Here is a 20225-nt window from a genome sequence, read left to right on the forward strand (position 1 = left end):
AGCCCTAATGCAGCACAGGCATTCGCTATGCAAGTGACAAGGACTGCAAGTATTTGACACCACCGCTGTTGCGATATGCTTATTAGTATTCAGATATGTTGTTGTACCTACACAGCTCTTAAGAGTATTAATATTTATTACTAGTACCTATCGGAAGAGAAATATGAGCTCCATGTAGCAAAATGGATGGCATTTCTCAAACCACCAAAAGAACCCAGAATAGGCTTAAAAAATGGCAAGCAGGCCCCAGGGTGAAGAATTTCAGAAGCTTTACAAGAAGTTTCAAGACCAAAATTACCCTTTTCTAGTGCACATTTACACAAGCACCCACGCTGGTGCGGAGACAGCTCCCAACGCCAGCGCACCCTGAGCTTCCCCCACCGGAGCCACGGGCTAAGGAGGCGCCAGGTGGAACGTGAGCGGGTCCCCCCGCGCCGGGCTGCCCGTCCGCTGGCTGCGGAACTCTTCTTGCAAACGAAAAACGAAAAAGAAAGCTGCCAGGTTTGGTGAAACTTTACAGGAACAGGCATGTAAAGGAGAGGAAAGGCGCTGCAGAAGAGTTGTAGCCACCACCACAGCTATACCTGGCTTCTCTCGGATCTGATCCGCGGGTTTTGGTTCAGGAACCTCAACCACCACCACCTCCTCCTGCTTCTCTTCCTCTATGGCTCTGAACTCAACTTTTTGAGTCGCACGTTTAGCTGAAGAAACGGGGCACACGTTAACGACTGCCCGCACGGCAGACGAGAAACAAGGCTGCAGAAGCGGTTACATTCACAGGCTGCTCTTTCCCAGGCTCTGTTATTTGGGTGCGTGATGGCAGCAGGCTTTTTCACTCATCTGGGGCCATAATGGTCTACAGGGCACGGTCGGGGGGCAGCCGGCAGCGCCGGTGCCCGTCTCTGCGCCGCGCCGGGACTGCAGGCGTCTGGCTCTGCTCAGTCCTGATCCCCTTGTGCACAGGCGCCCCGTGATCCAGAAACAGGGGAGCAAACTTCGGCACCCCCCTCCCACGGCTCAGCTCCTCCAGCCTGCTCCCGCCTGACCGATGTGCCGCAAACCGAGCACCAGCGTCGCCTTAACCGGTGCTGGAAAAGCTTCAAACAGCTGTGGCAAGAACGAAGCTCTCTCAAGGAAAGCTGCGCCACTTAAAAAGCTCTGTTAAACAAACAAATCCTACAATAGCTTCATTCCCCATTTGCTAAAGGAAAATGCGTTGAGACTGAATGAGGATGTATCTTTACAACCAGAGCTTTGCCATGAGCCTTCAGCACCCACCTACGTGCTTTTTGTCAGGCAGTTCTTGCTGCTATCGGTTTGCATTTTACATCCAGATCTTATAGGGAAGTGAAAACTTCAGCTTTTTTTTTTTTAAAGCAGGGCATTTAGAATCACAGAATCATCTTGGTTGGCACAGACCCTCAGTATCGCAGTCCAGCCACTGAACTGGCTGCAGCGCTACGACCCGTCCCTCGGGCACCTCCGCGTCTCTTACATTCCTGCGGTATTCAAGGGGCGCTGCAGCGCCGGCGCGGGGCGGGGCAGGCACTCACCTCCGTCCAGGCTCCGGGACGCCCGCTTGCTGGCCGTCCGCTCGAACTGCGGAGCGGGCCGGTCGATCAGGGCGCTCGCCTGCCGCGTCTGCGCCTGCGTCCGGCCGCTGTAGCGGAACTTGGAGCCCAGCGCCAGGAACCTGCTCTTCGGGATGGCCTCGGTGGAGCTCAGCCTGGAAACCACGCAGCGGCCAGCACGCGCCACGCCGCCAGCGTGGGGAGGGCAGGCGAACAGAAATTAAAACACAAACTACACGACTCACTGCGTATGGTCAAGACAATAACATGCTAGCAATAAACTCCACATCTGCACAAGCTGGAAGACTCTGTCTTATGTATCTTATGAAGAAAAAGCTGCCTAGAAAATTCTTGCAACACAAACACTCAAAGTCTCTGCAACACTTCACTCCAAATTTCTGAACCGCCCAGGAGCACTGCAGCCGTGCTCGTTTTCGGCAGCTGATTCCGAGCGTTAGTTACCCAGGGCGAGCCTACCGTTCAGAAAACCCACCTGAAAAACGTGTGATGCTCAACACACACTTTCCACAGCTTCTTCGCTGCCCGGTAACTTGGGAGCTTGAATCCAATGGTACTTTCATACTGTTCTTGCTGTGGAAAATGTAAGTTAATTAGGTATAGCAAGAAATAAGTCTGGCAGGATTGCAGCTCCCAGCCCATCGACCTGTTCTGCTGCAGCACACGCTGCTGGTTTAGCGCAAGAGGAGTTGAACTCGCTCCACGACGCGCCCGCTGCAGCACAACTGAAAAGGCGTCTCTCTCCCTCTAAATACATATTTTTTTAAGTGAGACAAAAGCCTTTGTCTTGCCCAGTTTTTGATAAAGGAGCTGATCCTCTCCCAGTTCCAGCTGAGAACCTCCCAGCGCCTTCCCCTGGACACTGGGAATACCAGACAGCACCAGGAGATGGTGCTGGACGACACGTTGTTCAAATTGTCACCCGCCGCTGTATCGCTTCAGCAAAGTCCGCATTAAGTTCGGGCAGAGCCCGCTAAGCCAAGATCAGACACGTGTCTGAGTGTAAAACACCTATCAACGCTTGCTCCCTACCCCCACCTTGTTCTAGTGAAGCACATGCGTCGGTAATAATCAAAAGGCAATTAAAGAAGATGTGAGCACAAAGAAGTCAGAACATACCTCGCCTGGCCGAATCTTAATAAAGAAGCTGCTGCGTTTGTAGGAAATCTTCAGGACTTTGGGCCAAGGGAAGCGGTTGATTCTCAGTTTATCCTTGTAAACCAGAAGGCCGCTGGAACAGACTCCCAGAGTGATATCCACCCCCTCCAGGTCCTGGGGAGGAGGATGAGAACTTAAGCAGCGTCAGAGCTACAAACTGCAGGTCTGTCCTCAAACAGTCTCCGCGGCGGCTCTCCCGGGTCCGCCCTCCCCACAGCGCTCCCTGCAGACCCACCCGTGCTGCGTGCGCCGGGGCTGCGCGGGGTCCGTCCGCGCTCCTCAGGGCGGCGCAGCTGGGGGCGCAGAGCCTTGTGCTGCCACCCCCGGAGCACAGACCCACCCGCGCCAGCAGCTGCGCAAAGCTTCCTGCCATAGATAAATAACAAGCACCCAGGAAGAGCCACTTCTCTTACAACACTTGCAACAGCACGTGAAGCATTTCTGTCGTGTGTTTGTACAGCAGCTGCGTTACTTCCTACAGCTTTCAAAAGGAGCCTCCTGAAACAGGCGAACCTGCTCCTGCGAGGGAACCGACTTACAAACCGCACGGGCAGGGGCACGCGCGCCGACTCTCACCTTGGCTTGGTGAAGGTCGACTCCGTACATCGACAGCTTTTTTGCATTCTCCAGGAACTCCAGGTCCGCCTGGGCTGGAGTCATGGACCTGCGAGGGAGACAAAGGGCTCGTTATTCGTGTAACCGCTGCTTTTGAGAGGTGACAGAACGGACTTCATAAAACCATTTACTCTTTAAATTTTCTTTTGCTTCCAACACAAATTCGTGCCTAGATAAAGAATTATTAAATTGCTCGGAATGCACAGATTTGTGCTTGGAGACACCCTCATAAAACAGACACACCTTATTTCTGTACAGCCGTACGGACCATGACAAGACAGCAAACTATCCAGCGAGGAACGTGGTATGGGGTCCAAAAACCGATTCAGTGGAAGAAAACCCCACCAGTTCAGCGGGTGACGGGGACTGTCCCCAAAGACCTCCTGACCCCACAACCCAGCGACTGTTCTCCAAAGCCAACGTGAGAACAGCCGAGACCGCCCTGGCAGCGACCGCGACCGGCGCAGAGCAGGTGAGCGGGAGCTGCTCTGGGAACAGATGGGTCTGCAGGACGGGCAACGTGACACAGCTTTGCTTAACACAACCAGCCTGATAATGGAAACTATCACCAACCCGACTGAAGTGCCCTTGTTCGGGAGCTCCTGCTGTAGGAGGAACCTGTGACAGCTCTGCTGGGACAGCATTCAGCTGTCTGCACTTCATTTTGTTCCCTGCTTTGACGTCTTCCTTACTGAGCGCTCACATACGTCTTGTGTGCGGTGTAAATAGGGGTTTTAGTAGTAGGAGATCAGGCAGACAATAAAGAAAATCCTCTAGGAGACACCAGGAGCAGTCCCCATCTGACACGTGCAAATAAAGCAGCAACCGTGCTGTGGGCTACAGCGCTCGCAAAGAGACGAGACCTGCTCCGGTCAGACTGCAGTCCCAACATTACATACATCCCAAAGCAGATATATATAAAACACTACCAAGGGCAAGGTTAAAACAAGAAAACTTTACATCTTCACATGAAATAAAACTCACTTGCATAGCTACACTGTTGAAAAACAGCAACTGACAGATTTTGCATCTGCTTGCTAAAAACATAATATTTCCTTTCCGCAGTAAGAATTTCGGCTTTGAGAAAGATTTTGTTACAACTTTAAAGCAACAGACTTTTTTAAATAGCTGATGTTCTCAGCAGCTGAAAATTCACGCCTCACTGCTAAAGCTTCTGTTGCCAACATAAAAACTGGTGCAGCAGGAACCCAAAAGCTTACAACAGAAGTGGGGAGAACACCAGAAAGCCCCATTATCTCCATTATTTCAAGCTGCTCCAGCCCCTGTACCTTACCTGTATGTCTTATGGAGCTCCACAACCTTCTCTTCGAGCTCCTTTGTCTGGTTTGGGGCCAGTTTAAATTCGCCGATGTAGTCGGGGCCGTGCAGGTCGGGATCGTAGTCGCCCAGCTCGGACTGCACGGTGTAGGAGCCCAGCAGCGCCAGCGTGGCGAAGGAGCAGGGCAGGCGCCCCGCCAGGATGTCCTGCCGCAGCTGCAGGCACAAGTAGTACCTGGGGAAAACCAAATGCTGTTTACAGAGAGCAGAGAGAACTCAGGGGCCACACAGAGTCCGTTTCACGCTGCTGACGAACGCAGCACGATGCCTGCTCATAACTTTGACCCGCATCTTTATTTATGGGGTAACGCTCCCATGGTAAAGAGCGTGGAGCAGAGGAGGACGTGAGGCCACCTCCATTCTGTTAAAGGAGCAGAGGACACATATGATCAGAAAAACTCGGTTTTCAATAAAAATGTACTTTTCTATGCAAGCACACACATGCCAGGATCGTAAATGGCACTGCCCGATGCAGGCGGACCGCGCTGCAGGGCGAGCGCATCCTGCACATGCACTGAAACACACCAACGCCCAGACACCTGACCTCCTTGCGCAATGACGGAATAACACCCAAACGTGAACCGCCTGTGATCAGCCTGCCCGCTGCAGCGGCTTCCGCGCCCAGGCAGCTCACCGGGTTATGTCCTCCGACAGCTGCGCGGGGTCGGGCGGGTAGAACTTGACATTGAAGGTGAAGTCCCAGGGGCCTCCTGCAATTACAAAGAGAGGGCTGAGGAAAATAAACGTGCCAGCAGAGCTCTGCGACAGTCGGTGGTTACTGAAGGCTGCGGAAATCCAGCCTGGTCTTCAGAGTACGGCCAGAGGACTGTGATACTGATTTTAATAGCGCTCTCTTGAGCAGATGGTATAAAATACTGTTTCACTTACGGGAGCCAAGATACAAGCAGGAGAAAACAAAGCGGGGCAGATGAACACACGTGAACAAACCACAGCTTGTGGAAAATAATTCAAATCCTTGCTAAGAGGCTAAATTGCGCACATGTTTTTTCAGTGGTTCAAATAAAAGACCCATGAAGCGGGGTCAGGCATGGGCTCCGGGTTAATGAATCAGCACCGCTCCACCACTCGACCCCATTTTCAGGCTCCTGGCGAGGAGCAGATGTGCTCATTCTCTCAGCAGCCCAACGCACTGCGGCCGCGTCAGACGCCGTCTAAACCCAGCACGAGCACCGCCCGGCCCCGGGAGCCGCCAGCAGCACCGGGACAGGAACAGCTTCACAAGTCCAGACCTAAATGCTTTAATACAGCTTGTTGCAAACCTTGTACTCCCTCTCTTTATTGAAAACAATCACACTTATCTGCAGAGAACAGTCCGGGCCAACTCATTAAGTGCTCAAAGTAATTTTCATAGTCACAACTCCTCCTTTAACACTAGTTCAAAGAGAAGATAACCCTGCGCTTAACTCGCTCGGAGCTGTAATTCAGTCTAAACAGGGCGGAGCAGAGCACCACTAAATCCTTAAGAAGAGAAAGGATGCGGAGGCTGCTTGAGCCCTGCCAGAGGCTCACCTGGCCCCGGCCTGGGCCCCCCAAAGCCAGGCTTATTTAGGGCAGCGGGGAGAACCACACACATCCACACAACACATTCCAGCTACTCACCGTGAACCTGCTTCTTTATCTCCTTGGCCGGATCCAGCCACGTCTGTAAGAGGATAAAAATTCACAGTTTAACAGATGTTCCAGAAACACCGCAGAAAAGTGCAGATCACCAAACTATGGCAAAAAGGCCGACATTTGACACGAACGCGGCCCCAGAAACTGGAGAGACGGTGCATTTCTCACAACTTGTACTCCAGCCTGGCGCCCGGCAGTGCGTTTCCAGCCCTGGCCCGCCGGGCGCTCGCAGGGCAGCGCAGGGAAGGGGAGGCCGCTCCAGGCGCAGTATCGCGCGGCAGCACCGAGCAGCGCACGCGGTCACAGCACGTCCAGCACCGGGGACGCTCGCACAACACGTCTCTTTGCTCTAGAACCTTTAAAACCTGGCAAATGTGTCTGCATTCATCTTAGGCACCGTCTCCATATGTGCCCCAGGCAGAAAAAAGATTGATGAGACTTTCTATTATCAGCGATGGTTTTTAATAACCTAATCACTGCAATACAACTGCAAGCGTCCCATTGCTGCGGAAGCTGGAATCTTTTACAGCAGTGTGACATAGACTTTGTCTCTTTTGACTCCAGTTTCTAGTATTAATCTCAGCTACAAATTTAGAAATACATCATTCCCACCCTCCTCTATAATTTCATGTGCACCAAACAACTCCTGCTTTTGGCCGTGTGATCCGGGCAGCTCCCGGCGCATTAGAACGGAGTTTCCCTGCGCAGAGATCGGGGTTTGTCCCTCGAGGGGGACGTGGTGCCCGCAGCCCTTCTGGACAGGCTGCAGCCAGCCACCCCCTCCACTGCCGGCAGCGCTGAGCAGCACCCGGAGTGCGGGTGTCCCGAGGTGAAGGAACTAACCCACTGAACCCCCCGAGCTCGTCTGTCGTGACCAAGGGACACGCGACACTTACGTTTCATCCTGTCTTTCCTACGCCTGCCTCTCTAACCTATAAAACCTGCCTCGAATAGTGACGGGGTGGTCTTTTGCTTGTGTATTAAAAATCCACACTTGCAATTAGTAATTATTTATTTACATTAATTAATAGTATAATTAATTAATGATATTAATTTGATTATATTAATGTCTGTCAGTCATAGTGAGTGATTACTGGAGGTGAAGCACGGGAATAGTCAGGATGTGGACCAATGTAACTGGTTTAAGGACATAAAAGTGGCCCCTGATTCCAGTTCAGCACACTTCTGGCCAGCTTCACAAAGCAGTCTGAGCAACTGCTTGTGTTAAAGCGTAACCACGGGTTTAAAAGATAAGACACTGCTTGAGTCTAACCAAACAAAGACCTTAAACTGAAACCATGAGTAAGAGTTTTGGTATGAAGTCACGCTGTTTGTTCACAGGGCAAAGCCTCCACTCAAAACTGCCCTCACCAAAAATGACGCCGGTGCCAGCGCAGCAGCTTGTACCTTTTTTACTAAATTCCACAGTCCTGCACTCATTTATTCACAACTGATGACCCTCACGGTCCTTTCTGGGGAGGACACGAGCAGGTACTTTCAGAAGAGCCCACGCAGGACGTCCCCTGGGGGATGATCCTCCGGAGGCGCCGCCGGCCCCGGGCGCGGGACGCACGGCCGCTTACCCTGGACGTCGGCGTGTCCCATATGGCCAAGCCGAAGTAGTCTTCCTCCAGGAGGTTGAGGTGGTCGCAGACTTTCTTCAGCAGATCCTGCCCCTTGGCGTGTTTCTGCAAAGAGACCAAAGGAAATTCGGGAGGACGGGCTGGCTTTCTGCCGCCTTCTTCACAGGCGAGGGAGAAGAGGAATGTCAGCGAGCATTCCTGCTTCCTCTGCTGTTTCTTCCCAAACCCTGCAGAAGTGAACTGGCCGAGGAACAGACACCCTTTTAGTCCGAAGGCACAAAGGACATCACCCCTGAGGCACAAAACAACGGTAACCAGAGCCAGCTAATTATATTGGAGGCTTTGCTGAAAAGAAAGTGCAGTTCCAGTGAAGCAAACGAGCTTCACTGATGCATCACCTGTGCCCCCATCTCTCCCTTCAGTCACATCTGCACAGCACTGAGCCAGACGCAGCTGTGTCACTGCAGCCATCCCGCCGGAGGGACCCTGGTGCACATGCTGCGACTCTGTAGGTGACACGGGGCGCATGTTACAGCCTGGATATTGCTCAGGGAAATTTTGGACATACAGGAATTAAAAACCTTCCATTGCCCTCAACTGGCAAAGACGCCTGGAAGTAGTCATTGTTCTTGTTCCAGTACCTAAGGGGTGGCTGCAAAGAAGACGGAGCGTCCCTTTTACAAGGAATTCCGTGGAAAAGACAAGGGGTGATGGGTACAAGTTATTTGTGGAGAGACTGACTGGGCACAAGAAGGAAATTTCTCCCAATGAGAACCACCAGCCATTGGAATAACCTCCCCAGGAAATGTTGGATTCCCCAAAATTGGGCAGTTTTAAGATTCAGCTGGACAGGGTGATGACCAGCTTGTCTAGACCGGGCTTGTGCTAAGAAAGGTTGCACCAGATGATGCTTGAGGTCCCTTCCAACCCAGGACTCTGTGATTCTTGGATAACGGCATTTGTGCTGGTCTTTGCCTACACCTTTGCAAACCCTTCTCAATTCAGTGTTAAGTGCTAGAGCAGGATCACACTGGTGCTAAAGCCAAGGGTGCTCGTCAAGTCACGAGGGTCCCAGAGCCACGGCAGCCCCTCCAAACCCCTCAGGACCTACAGACAGAGATTCCTAACGTCCTGCTCAAGTCAAGACCGACCCCCCCCAACAGTGTGAGAGAATCACAGAGTCATTTTGGTTGGAAAAAACCCTCAAGATCGAGTCCAACCGTTGCCCCAGCCCCGGCACTGACCACGTCCCCATGAACCTGCACCGCGTCGTGCGATGGCGGCACCTGGAGGCGTCGCTGCCGCAAACTCACGCACGAGGGCACAACCACCTGCCACCAGTATTTCGGAGAACAGTTTCTTTCTGGTGGGGCTGCACACAAAACCCCGGCCCAGGGGAGGCCATGGGGCTCCCAGCTCTCCCCGTGCAATTAGCAGCAGCGACGTCATTACACAAACACTGACCTACTTGCCCAGGGTCACCCGAGGTGACGCTGCCACAAGGCGCCTGTGCCACATCCCCCTCCCGGCCCCGTCAGCAGCGGGACGGGGAGAAACGAGCGGACGGAAGCGTGCTCCAGCGGTAAGTACCGCATTATTAATATTCTGGACGAGCACTTCAACACTGAAATGGGGATTTCTGCTAGCTTTTTATTGCCCTGACAGCAAGAGAGCCCTGTGAGAGAATGCACAAAATAAAGCAGAGGAAAAGCTCTCAGACGAATGGGTTTGCAGGGCTAAAAGTCAACATAATAATTTTAAATAGTTTACTGCAGATATATTCAGCTGTAGGCTGAACACAGCACGTTTCTTTACATCCAGCCTCCAGGAGTTACGTTGGCCTGATAGGTGAAGGGGTCTCGGGTGAAAAGCGCAGAGCAGCTTGACAACCCATTTTATTCAAAGGAAAGGGGCGGAAGATATTTAGACAATCTCAACCTAACTCAAAAGCCTAAAGCCTGGTCTAGGACACAAATGAGAAAGATGAACTTTTTTTAGACTTCTCCGACATCTATAAAGCAAGGCAGCCTGGAAATCGTAGAACAATAAAGAAAGATTCCTAGGCATCCAGAGATTTTTATAACAAATAATCTGTTATAGCTTACAGCAAGATTGCTCTGCAGTAAAGCACGCGATTCCCTGGCAGCAAATTAGGCCCCTATTAAATAGCGCTTGTGGTCATTTTTCAAGGGGAGGAGAAGGGAGAAGGAAAAGAGACGCAGAAACAAACCCCAGAAGTACTTACATCCACGGAGCACTCAAAAATGGTGTCATCCAGCAGGACGACCTTGCAGTACATGTTCCTGTGCCTTTTTGCTGCTCTCTGGGCAGCTCTCAAATCCTTCTCTGCTCTGGTCTCCGCAGGCTCCGGGCTGCGCTCGGGCTGGGCGCCCCCGGCCTCGGCCTCCCCTCCGTCCTTGTCCCCGAGCGCTCTGCCCTCCGGCTCCGGCTCCGGCTCCGGCTCGTCCCTCCTCTCCTCCTGCGCGGGCTGAAACCCCAACAAGCACTTCAGATGACAAGCAAACCAAAAAGCACCACACGGAACACGCAGAGGTGCATCGCAGGGCTGGGATCCCACCCCACAATTAGGTATCTGACTTGTGTGCGTAACCTGGGATGCGGAGCAGTCGCTTGGGTGGATAATCATGAAATCATGGAATCATAAGGTGGTGATGGTAATTTTTGAAGCCCTTCAAGTCATTCTCACCTCTTCATTTAATAAAGGATGGAATAAAAAAAGGAGAAAGGGTTGATGAGAGAACTCAGGGCGGATAACACATCATGCACATCTTCATGCTCTTAACGGCTGCACCTTCGGACCGGTCAGTGTTCCCCTCTAGGCCGGACCCCAGCACGGCGATGGGTTTGTCCTGGCCACCGGTACGGAGCAGGGGCACAAACGGGGTCCAGCCGTCCGAGCCGACCGAGCTGCCACCGCGCGGGGCGGACGGCCTGCGCGCCGCGCTCCCTCTGCCCACCGCAGCGCTGCGTGAGCCAGCTTAATTCACTACAATAGCTGAAAGATGCGGTTCGAGGACAGGAAGAGGGAGAAAGCTGTTGTCTTTCACCGCCAGGCTCCGGCAGGCGCTGGAGGTGACTGGGTGCGGTGGGAGCGCGGCCGAGCAGAGCAAACCCCGACCCCCACCCATCGCGCCCCATGAAGCCGCAGCCAGCGCCCCGCACGGGCTGCCCCTGCTGTCCCCATCCCAACAGCGCCCGTGGGCTGCTGACTGCTGACTGCTGGCTGCTGGCTGCTGGCTGTTGGCTGCTGGCTGCTGGCTGCTGACTGCTGACTGCTGACTGCTGGCTGCTGGCTGCTGGCTGCTGGCTGTTGGCTGCTGGCTGCTGACTGCTGACTGCTGACTGCTGACTGCTGGCTGCTGGCTGCTGGCTGTTGGCTGCTGGCTGCTGACTGCTGCAGCGCGGCGGGCGAGGGAGCGCACAGCCAGCCAGAGCGCGCTAACGCCCGCCCGTCAGCACTTACCCAACAGGCAGCGCCCGCCAGTGCTGTCACAGCAGAAATATCTGCCGAGTGTCACAGTTCAAAAAGCCACTGACACTGATCTAAAATAAGAACTAAACAGAAAGCACAAATGCTTCGTCTGAAAGGAGCAGTGGCGAGGGAAGGCCGCGGGTGCGCACTCACACGCACTCAGAAGCAGCAAACCGAAGTTAAACAGAGAGAGAAATCACGCATTTCCTCTTGAAGACACAATTTCCGAGCTAAAATTGCATGAAAACTTCCAGCTCCTTCCCATTCTGCGAAGCCCAACCCTCAGAGCTCCCAACACTCGAGCAGAGATCATCCTGTGGATTTCATGGGCTCACAAATTCAGGAGAAGACATTTTAAAAATGTTTCTTCTCCACAGGTTTGTAGTTTCAAGGAGGGGGAATCACGGCTCCTGCCTACAGGCAGCACTGCTGCACTTCACACGGGACTGCTCCAAAGCGCAGGGTTTGTCGACACATAACACCCCTCTGGAGCCCATTCAGAGCTTCAAGCAGAGGGGTAAATAACCCGGATTTCACCAGGATACAGAGGTTGGGTTTTAAGGAATCGCCGCCTCAGGAGCAGGGGCTCTCACCTTTCTCTAACTCCGGGCAGCCGCACGAGTAACAGCAGAGTTGCAATTACACAAGGAGTAAGAGAGGGCACCCAGTACCTCCAAATCAATAACAGCTGCAGGTTCGTGCCTTTGTCTCAGTTTCTACTTGCTTTAAAATCTTTAAATTTTGCACGAAAACTGACCCTGGCTGCAGGGAGCAGCCGCCAGGCGCGGGGCCCGGCCACGTGCTGTGCAGAAATCCCCGACTACACGGTGCGTAAGCAGAAAATATCTGTATTTGGCAGGCTCAGCACCAGCCCGGACTGAGCAGACGACCGAGTGCTGAAACGCCACGCTTGCGCTCCCTGACGAAACCCCTCCCCAAACCCACGTCCCCCGCGCTCCCCGCCGCGCGCCGCCCCGCCTGCCCCGCGCACGCCAGCAACGCCGCGCCGGGCAGCGCTCTGCGGTGGATCACGACGTGAACCTGGCTCCGGTGCGACCTCCCACGCCTCGACAGTCAGCACGGGGCGTTTCAACTGGTGCTGTCAAGCGTGAGCACGATTTCGGAAGCAGGCACCTGGCGGGGCGGTCTGGTGCAGCCACGCGGGAGCGGGAAGCACGCTGTGCGCCGCGCGGAGCTGGCCAGAGCCCTTCCAGCATCACATGAGTCTCTTGGACTAAGCTCACCATCCCAGGATATGACGTTTTCAAGGTTTTGGCATTTTCAAGAGCAGAAGGGAGCACGGGTGTTTTACCTGTGTTTCCGCGCTGCTTAAGGAATGGAGATCCAGCGATGGATCGGTTTTGAGCTCAGGCTCAGGAGCTGCAATGGGTGCTTTCACCAGGATGTCTTCATCAGGGCTGGCTCCTAATCCCAGCTCTTTCTGGTCACCTCCCGCCTCTTTAGGAGCATCGGTGTCTTTGTCCTCCTCGGACACCTGAGACTTGGGCCGCCTGAGGAAGGACGAGAAGAGGCGGGAGAGACCCCGGCCCTCGGACGCGCGTCGCTCCCTCTTGCTCTGCTCCTCGTGCGCGGGGGTGTCGCCGTTGGACGCCTTCTGCTTCTGCCCCGCCGCAGGCCGCCCCCCGGGCGCCTGCTGGGCCCCTTCTTCTAGAGGAGCCTCTTGCTTTTGCGTCTCGGCAGCTCCCTCCTCCTCCCGGGCCTGCGGCCGCTGCTGCGCGCTGCCGGCGTCCGCCGTGGGGCCCGTCTCTGTCGTCATGATGAGGCTGCGGGAGAGGTGCGAGAGGTCAGGAGCTTTCCAGGATTCAAGTCTGCACCGAGCTATTCAAACCCAGCCACAAGCACAGGCACCCCACGCTCCCCGTCACACCACCCCGTCCTGCCAACACCAGCCATTAAGAGCAAACACGATTCACTTTGCTAAGGTTTGCTGTCACAGAAACGCCTCTGCCGACGTTCGCCCATGCGTATTCCGCCATTGGACAGCGCTGACTCCGAACCGCCACACGTCCCGGCACCAGGTCTGCGGCCTGACAGGAGCAAGTGACTGAAAAACGCGACCGCGACTAGGGGAAGGGAGGGAGACGTGCGGCCCCACGGGGCTGTCCGGACGTCCCTCCTCCGGGCCCCTGCTCCTTCCGGCTGCGGGAGCGGCGCAGACGGGAATCATCGAATCACTTAGGCTGGAAAAGACCTTTAAGACCATCAAATCCAACCGCATGAGGGGACACAGGTGACCAGGCAACTTTTCCCTCCCACTCCAAAAGCCCAGACAGCCCACGACGGCTGCGGCGTTGGAGCATCCTTCACCACGGCAACCGGAACGGGCCATCTGCTGCTTGAGAGCCAAAAACTGCACGGCCACAAGAGATTTTAGCAGCTGCTCGCTTCTGAATGGCCCTGGAAGCGGCCACGGATCAAACCGTGATCTGAAAAGGGGATATTTAAACATGATACACCACACTGATGCTCTGCTCAGGATGGGGCTCATTGGTGCTGATCACCATGATCTGCACAAGACGGGCCCAGTGGAGCAGAGCAGGCTCGAGGACTCGTGAGATCTTCGCCTTGCACACTGGAAAAACGTGAAATGAAAGGGTTCCCAGCACCTCGCAATGGAGAGCGGATTTCTTCAGAGTCCGTGCTGCTGAGCTGATGCAATATTTATCTCAACTTTAGCCTGGGCTGTCGACACAAAAAGATGGAAATCACATGAGAAGAACATCTATTTAAGGTGCAAAGAGGATCCAAAATAATCGTGCTCTAGAGAGGATAGAACTAATCTTTGCGCGTTGCGTCACGTGTATCTGCAGCAATAAGTTGCCACTGCTTACACAGAGCAAAAAGCATATAATCCAATATGCCTTTCAATCCGCCCAGCCCAAGCCTTGGCATACAAACATTTGCTCAAAATACGTACTTAAAATTAAGAAACATTTCAAGATGTTACCCTCCTACGTATTATTGCATTCAACGATTTTAATGTAACTCATCCTGACCGCCAAAATAACCAGAGTGCTTGAAAGAAAAAAGCCCTCCTAGCTTTCCAAAGTACTGTTCCCCTGCATTTAATGCAAAAGCTTAACATTATTCCTAAAGCCGTGGTTCAAACAAAGCGGCGCCAGGGACCTGCACTGAAGCCGCTCACCCAGGGACGCAGATTGCCCGGGTTTCCAGGCCCGTTCTCCTCCAGCGCCTTTGCGTGGGAGCAGACCGGCCGGCAGGGCGGCGGGAGCGCCGCGCGGCTCCCCAGGCGCTGGGGGTGACGCATCGCCCCGCTCCCACAGGGCTCGCAGGAGTCTGCTTTCGCAAGGTTATGACGGAGCGGGCTCCACGGGAAAGCGGTAAAGCCCCAGCTAACGGGAACGCGCGGGCAGACCCCGGCAGCACCAGCCGGCTCCCCCGCGGACGGGGCAGCTTCGCGCTGCTGCCCCCTCTGGGGAAAGCAGAAAAACCCAGCCCGTAACGCCGAATTTGCCTCTCCCCCAAACCAGAAACATCTGCAGTTCGGTTCAGGAGAGGTCCTGAAGGGGCTGCACACTCACGGGGGCACGGGGCTGCGGTCGGTTTGCAGATGGCAGCACGTGGGGGATTCACCCCAGCCAACTCACGCTCTCCAGGGACTCCTGGGGATGCTACAACGTGGCGCAGGGGGCAGCAACCTACGTTCAGCCAAACGCACATCGCCCCAAGCCCACGATGCAGGACGGGCCCACCGCGGCCACCTCCCGAAGCCCCAACACATGCAGAGCAGGACAGAGACACTGCAAAACCGTCCCACGTGAGCGCACGAGAACAGCGAGCCCCCCTGGCACCAGCGCCAAAGCTGCCTCCTTTGTAGATGCTTCCCACTGTGCTTGTTTGGAACAAATGCACTTGGAAGAATCGTTATCACAACACACAACAATGGAAGCACGTTGCTCTCAAAACAGCAGAGCGGAGGCTCTGCAGACGGGCTGCGGGAGCGCAGCCCGGAGCGGCTCTTATCAGCACGGCGAACGAGTGGGACAGCCACAAACAAGCGTTTCCTCCGGATGCAGTTTTCTCTCTTTAACTACCAACAATTCTGGAAGAAGAAACGTTCACTTGTTTGGATTTCAAAGCCGCGGTCCTGGACCGTTCCCAGTGCGGGAAGATGAATCTCACTGTCGACGAGCAAACGTCTCCCCGTCTTTCCCCGTCCCCAGGAACCATCCCAGAGCTCAGCCAGATCCCCTCGGCAGGGCCGGGGAGCAGAGATGGGCACGTACGAACCCTTCCCTTCCCAATCCGCACTCCCAGCAGCACCAGTAACTCGCTGGGTGCACACAAACACCCTGCTGCAAGACGCAGGTGCGTCTCCATGGCGTGGGCACACGGCTGGTCCCCTCCCTTTGAAGTTTTATGTTCAGAAATGGTTTCCTGAGCTCAAAAGCAAAGAGACTTGTAAACAGGCAACATAACCGAGAGGACGCTTTATTTAAAAGAATAAAAAGCACGTTTGCTGCACAGAGGTGTTTGCTGGGTCGTGTTTTGCTTCCAACCCAGCCCGACACGGAGAGCGAGGTTCCTGCTCTGTTGCTCTCCAACTCATTATTTGGAGAAATTGCTGCCCACAGCCAAACCACCAGCAGGTTTTTAGTTAAATGACACGCTCTCCTGCCGCTATTCCACGGGGCGATTCCGCAGGCGCCTCGGGAGCTCCGCGGGTGCCAGAGGACGCTCTGCTGGGAGCACCCAGGCTGGGCTTGGAAACGCGGGCTTGGCTTTGTTTGGGTTGTTTTCTGGCTTTGGGAGGCAGGTTCTTCACAAGGCTGGAGCAGAGAAGGCGTCTGACACTACAGAAACAAGCACATCGCAGCAAAACTTCACTATGATCCCACATAGAGATTTCAGAGCAAAAATCTGGAAAGAGCTCGAGTGTGTAGCGATACTGAAGCATCCTCTACACAAAATAGACTTGAGGCTTGAAAGGAGCATAACAGCTTGTTGCTCGTCCTCTTCCCAACATCCACGGCTCCGCAGCCGATGGCCAACGCCAGACAGTGGTGATCACGCCACTGGAACAAAGTCTTGACCTTTCTACCCAAAAATGTGGCTTTGCCAAAGGCTACTGCTGCAGCAAGAGCTGGCGACACTAAGAGAGAAATTTCTGCTAAAAAACGACAAAAATCAAATAGTTTCAGCAAGAGTTTGTGTTTTGTTCCAAGATGCATTCCTTCCCGTTTCATAATATGTGTGAAAAGCAAACAATTCACCAGGGAAACTACACAGAACACGGCTCTGACACAGCACAGGCTGGAAACGGCTTTTTCAAGGCCTGGTGCATGTGCAACTGAACTGTGTCTGCAGGTGGAGCAGGATCCTGCAGCTCCCCGCGGGACGTCCCGCTGCCCCGGACGCGGCTCCGACGCGGCGCCTCTGCCGCCGCCAAACACGGCGCAGAGCCGGGGCTTCACCAGGACGAGAAACCGGAATGCAATGCAATAAGCCTCTCAGTAAGACAATCAGACAACTTTACAATGCTGCAAAGCACCAGAACCTGTCAAAACTTATTTAATATATTTTATTAGAGGAATAACTAGCGCTGGCACTTTATAACCGCTGTGAGCACTAACGCGCACCATCTTTTTGTGCCGATGCTTTGGGCGCTGAACAAAAGGGATGTGGTTGCTCGCTCGGCGGTAACAGGACACTTCAGGGGCCCCACCGAATGGGGGAAAAACAAACACCCCAACACACCACAGATGGCACGTTACAGCCACCCGGGTTTAATTCGCACCAGCACAGCCCTCGTAATCTACTGCATGCTGGCAGCACCGTGCCCCTCTTTCATCTCCTGCTCTCGTACAGCTTTCCTATTTAAATGAGGGCAAAAAATAGGAGCTCGCCATCTGCTGAAAGCAAATCATTTATGTTCAAATGGAAGACTGGGCTTATAAAATGACCCGACTAAATGGAGCAGTAAGTGCATTACAACTGAGGGGAACCAGGAGCTCCTCCCATGTATCCTCAGAAACCCTCCTGGATGCTACAGAACTCCTGATGCAGGAATTCATGGGCTTTGCTCGTTGGTAAAGCACTGAAATTTAAACGAAAATATGTATTGTACTAGTGGCCAGAGCCTTGTCTGCAGCGACGGGTTTGAAAAGGCCGCTCATGCGGGACCTGTTAAATAAACTCACTTGAACTGGGAGCGGTTGGATGCAGAACAGAACCAGGGAGAAGGCATGTGCACCAAAATAAAGCTGCTCATGGACTCTCCCTCCTGAAGCAGATCAGCAGTTTGCTAAAAAGGCTCAGAAAGCAGTTGGTTTAACCAAGCGTTGCTGCTTGTCCTGCAGCGAGCGACGGAAGCGACGCTGGGGGCTCCCGTCCCGCCCAGCGGAGCCCAGGGCAGCAACAGCCCTTCCCGGAGCCTGCTGAAAACCTGCTCTGCGGCACCGAGCCCGCGCCGCCCGGCCGCCCCAGCGCCCGCGGGGACACGGCCGGGGACACGGCCGGGCGCACGGGCTCCGGCCCCGCGGGCCGCTCCGTCGCAGCCGCTGCCCACCTTGCGCCCAGGAATATCGGGGTGACGATGGTAACGAAGCAGAGATGGTAACGCCAGCACCGCACACAACGCCCTTCCTCCCCAGCGCCTCCCTAAGCAGCAGCTCAACAGAACCAACGACAGATCCCGACCAGCTGAATAGGAGGATTTTTGCCATGCATTATTCATAAGGGTTTTTTTCCCCCTTCCTGAACACAGATGTGTTTACTCACACTGTGCCTCATTTACACTCAAGGCTTAACATAACAGGGTTCATTTTCCTTCTTTACAGTTTCTCAAGCACAGGGGTAAAGTGCTTTTTTTGCTTCTGTTGTTTTCCCTTTGGCTGTTTCCAAACCAAAGCTATAATTAGAACCCAAGAGGGACCTGCACACTCCTTTGATACAGAGCTGCCTGCTAAATAAATACCACCCGTGCGCACACACGCACAGGCACCGGCCAAGGACGAGCCGCCGCGGCACCGGGAGCCAGGAGGGTGTTTGACGCTAAAAAGCTCTGAAGAGGCTCCGTCACCCGCTGCTCCTCTGCTCCGTGCCGGGGACATCGCGCTCAGCCGCCTGGTTTGTAGTTACGCGGCTGCAATACAACACGCGTTCATCCGAGTGCCTCGAGTACATCGGCCGCACCCTGGTACAACGCCCAAAATTCATTGAAAATAACCTATTGTGATATTTATTTGCTGAACAATAAATGCACAGCATTTAAAATATCTACGGGAGCCACCTACAGGACGGGTGGTGTGGCTTGAGTCACGCAAGGCTCGCCCAGCTAAAAGCTCCCTGAAAGCACCCTCAGCTTGGGCTTTACGCTGGGCTTGCTGCTTCAAGAGTGCACTGAATATGAAGGAAACTAAAACAAGTCAGCACCGGCGCTGCCCAGGGCTGATTTCTCCTGTAAATCAGCCATTGCTTCTCCTCCTCCGGACACATCGCGCTTCTGCTTCTCCGCAAAAGGATCCTGCACCACTGGCCTGAACAGCCAGGGGACGGTGACAGTACCGGGACACCGGGACACCTCTCGCGGACGGGTGACCGGACCGGGACCCGCCCAAGGCCGCACCCCAGCTGCCAGGGGATGAACATCCTCCATCCCCACCAGGAACAGAAACCAAATGGGGAAGGAGTGTGAAGCAGCAATTAAAATTCTTCTTCTGTGCCTGGCAGCCGATTACGCACAAATTACAGGTCGGCTCGGTGCTGTCACCCTGCCCAGAGCTGCTCCTGTCGGCACCGATGAGGCTGCAGAGCCCTCCTACCCAAACCTGCCCTCCCAGCCGCTTCCCCCAGTCCGCCTGCTTGTTTTTTCCACCCTGCAGTGAAATTAGGCAGCTTTAGTTTTTAATCCCCTTAATTAGGGGTGTGCGGCAGCCTTCATTCCTTAATTACATCTATTGACACATCTGATGCAACACATTTGCAAACAACCATTTTCGCTGGGGATGGCTCGGAATCAGAATTGCCGCCGTGGTTCCCACACCGGCTGCGCGGTGCCGCCCGTGGGGAGAAGACGCGACCCGGCTTTCTGGATGCTTTACAAGATAACACTCGCGCACAGCTCGGAATTGTGATTTTCATTCAATAATCACCTGTTTCTTTGGCAGGATTTAAGCACAAAGCGACTGCGGTGCTGAGAAACCACCCTCAACCTGCTCGAAGCAGCTACTAAAGATTTGCAGCAAAAAAGTTCCCATTTTGGGCAATACTCTCAATATTGACCCAGGGGATAGAGGGATGATACTTCAACGCCCAACCTGGTTCTTTCCGTACATCGCCCTTCTGCAGCTCGGTTAAAGGGACAATGGCGCGCTCCATTGCCCCGCTCAGCTGTCGGGAATCCCTTCGATCCCCCGGGACACCGAATACCCAGGGAGCACTTTATTACCAAAATAATTGCGCCAACGCTCCCGCTGCCGCGGAGCCGTCACCGCCTCGCTCCACGGGTGCTGCGCCCGCTCCTGTGCTGAACCGTTACGTGGGACTCCCATCCTCACGCACCAACAGCTCGCTAGGACATGGCAGCTGAGCTCCGACGTGCAGCCTGTCCTATCAGCCACAGCAAACAGTAACCAGAATACTAAATATCTTCTTGATTTAAAAAAATGGGAAGGACGATAGCATGATATTGTGAGTTTTCTCCACTGTTGGAGACCCAAGCGAGCATCGTCGCTGGTCCCCACGGCACCTTCTGCTCTGCTGCTGCACCAGCCCTCCCGCTCACAGTCATCGCCCACATCTGCACGGAGGAAACGCGCAAAACGTTGCTTT

The 20225-nt window shown here is 54.2% G+C and overlaps 1 protein-coding gene across 19 annotated transcripts in view; it reads right to left on the reverse strand.

Moving 5' to 3' along the window:
• EPB41 (erythrocyte membrane protein band 4.1) overlaps positions 1–20225 on the reverse strand; it is a 72377-nt gene that overhangs the window by 25418 nt on the left and 26734 nt on the right. For all 19 annotated transcript variants that reach the window (XM_080357519.1, XM_080357503.1, XM_080357506.1 and 16 more), the window contains 11 exons: positions 12724–13195; positions 10164–10406; positions 7919–8023; positions 6321–6363; positions 5335–5410; positions 4657–4875; positions 3324–3411; positions 2709–2861; positions 2065–2162; positions 1554–1726; positions 585–701 (listed from right to left, as the gene is read on the reverse strand). In XM_080357519.1, the coding sequence (XP_080213645.1) occupies positions 585–701; positions 1554–1726; positions 2065–2162; positions 2709–2861; positions 3324–3411; positions 4657–4875; positions 5335–5410; positions 6321–6363; positions 7919–8023; positions 10164–10406; positions 12724–13188 (1780 nt within the window). In that variant the 5' untranslated portion in view covers positions 13189–13195. The remainder of the gene's footprint in view (positions 1–584; positions 702–1553; positions 1727–2064; positions 2163–2708; positions 2862–3323; positions 3412–4656; positions 4876–5334; positions 5411–6320; positions 6364–7918; positions 8024–10163; positions 10407–12723; positions 13196–20225) is intronic.

Source organism: Nesoenas mayeri (assembly GCF_963082525.1).
Source record: "Nesoenas mayeri genome assembly, chromosome: 21".
Lineage (NCBI taxonomy): Eukaryota > Metazoa > Chordata > Aves > Columbiformes > Columbidae > Nesoenas > Nesoenas mayeri.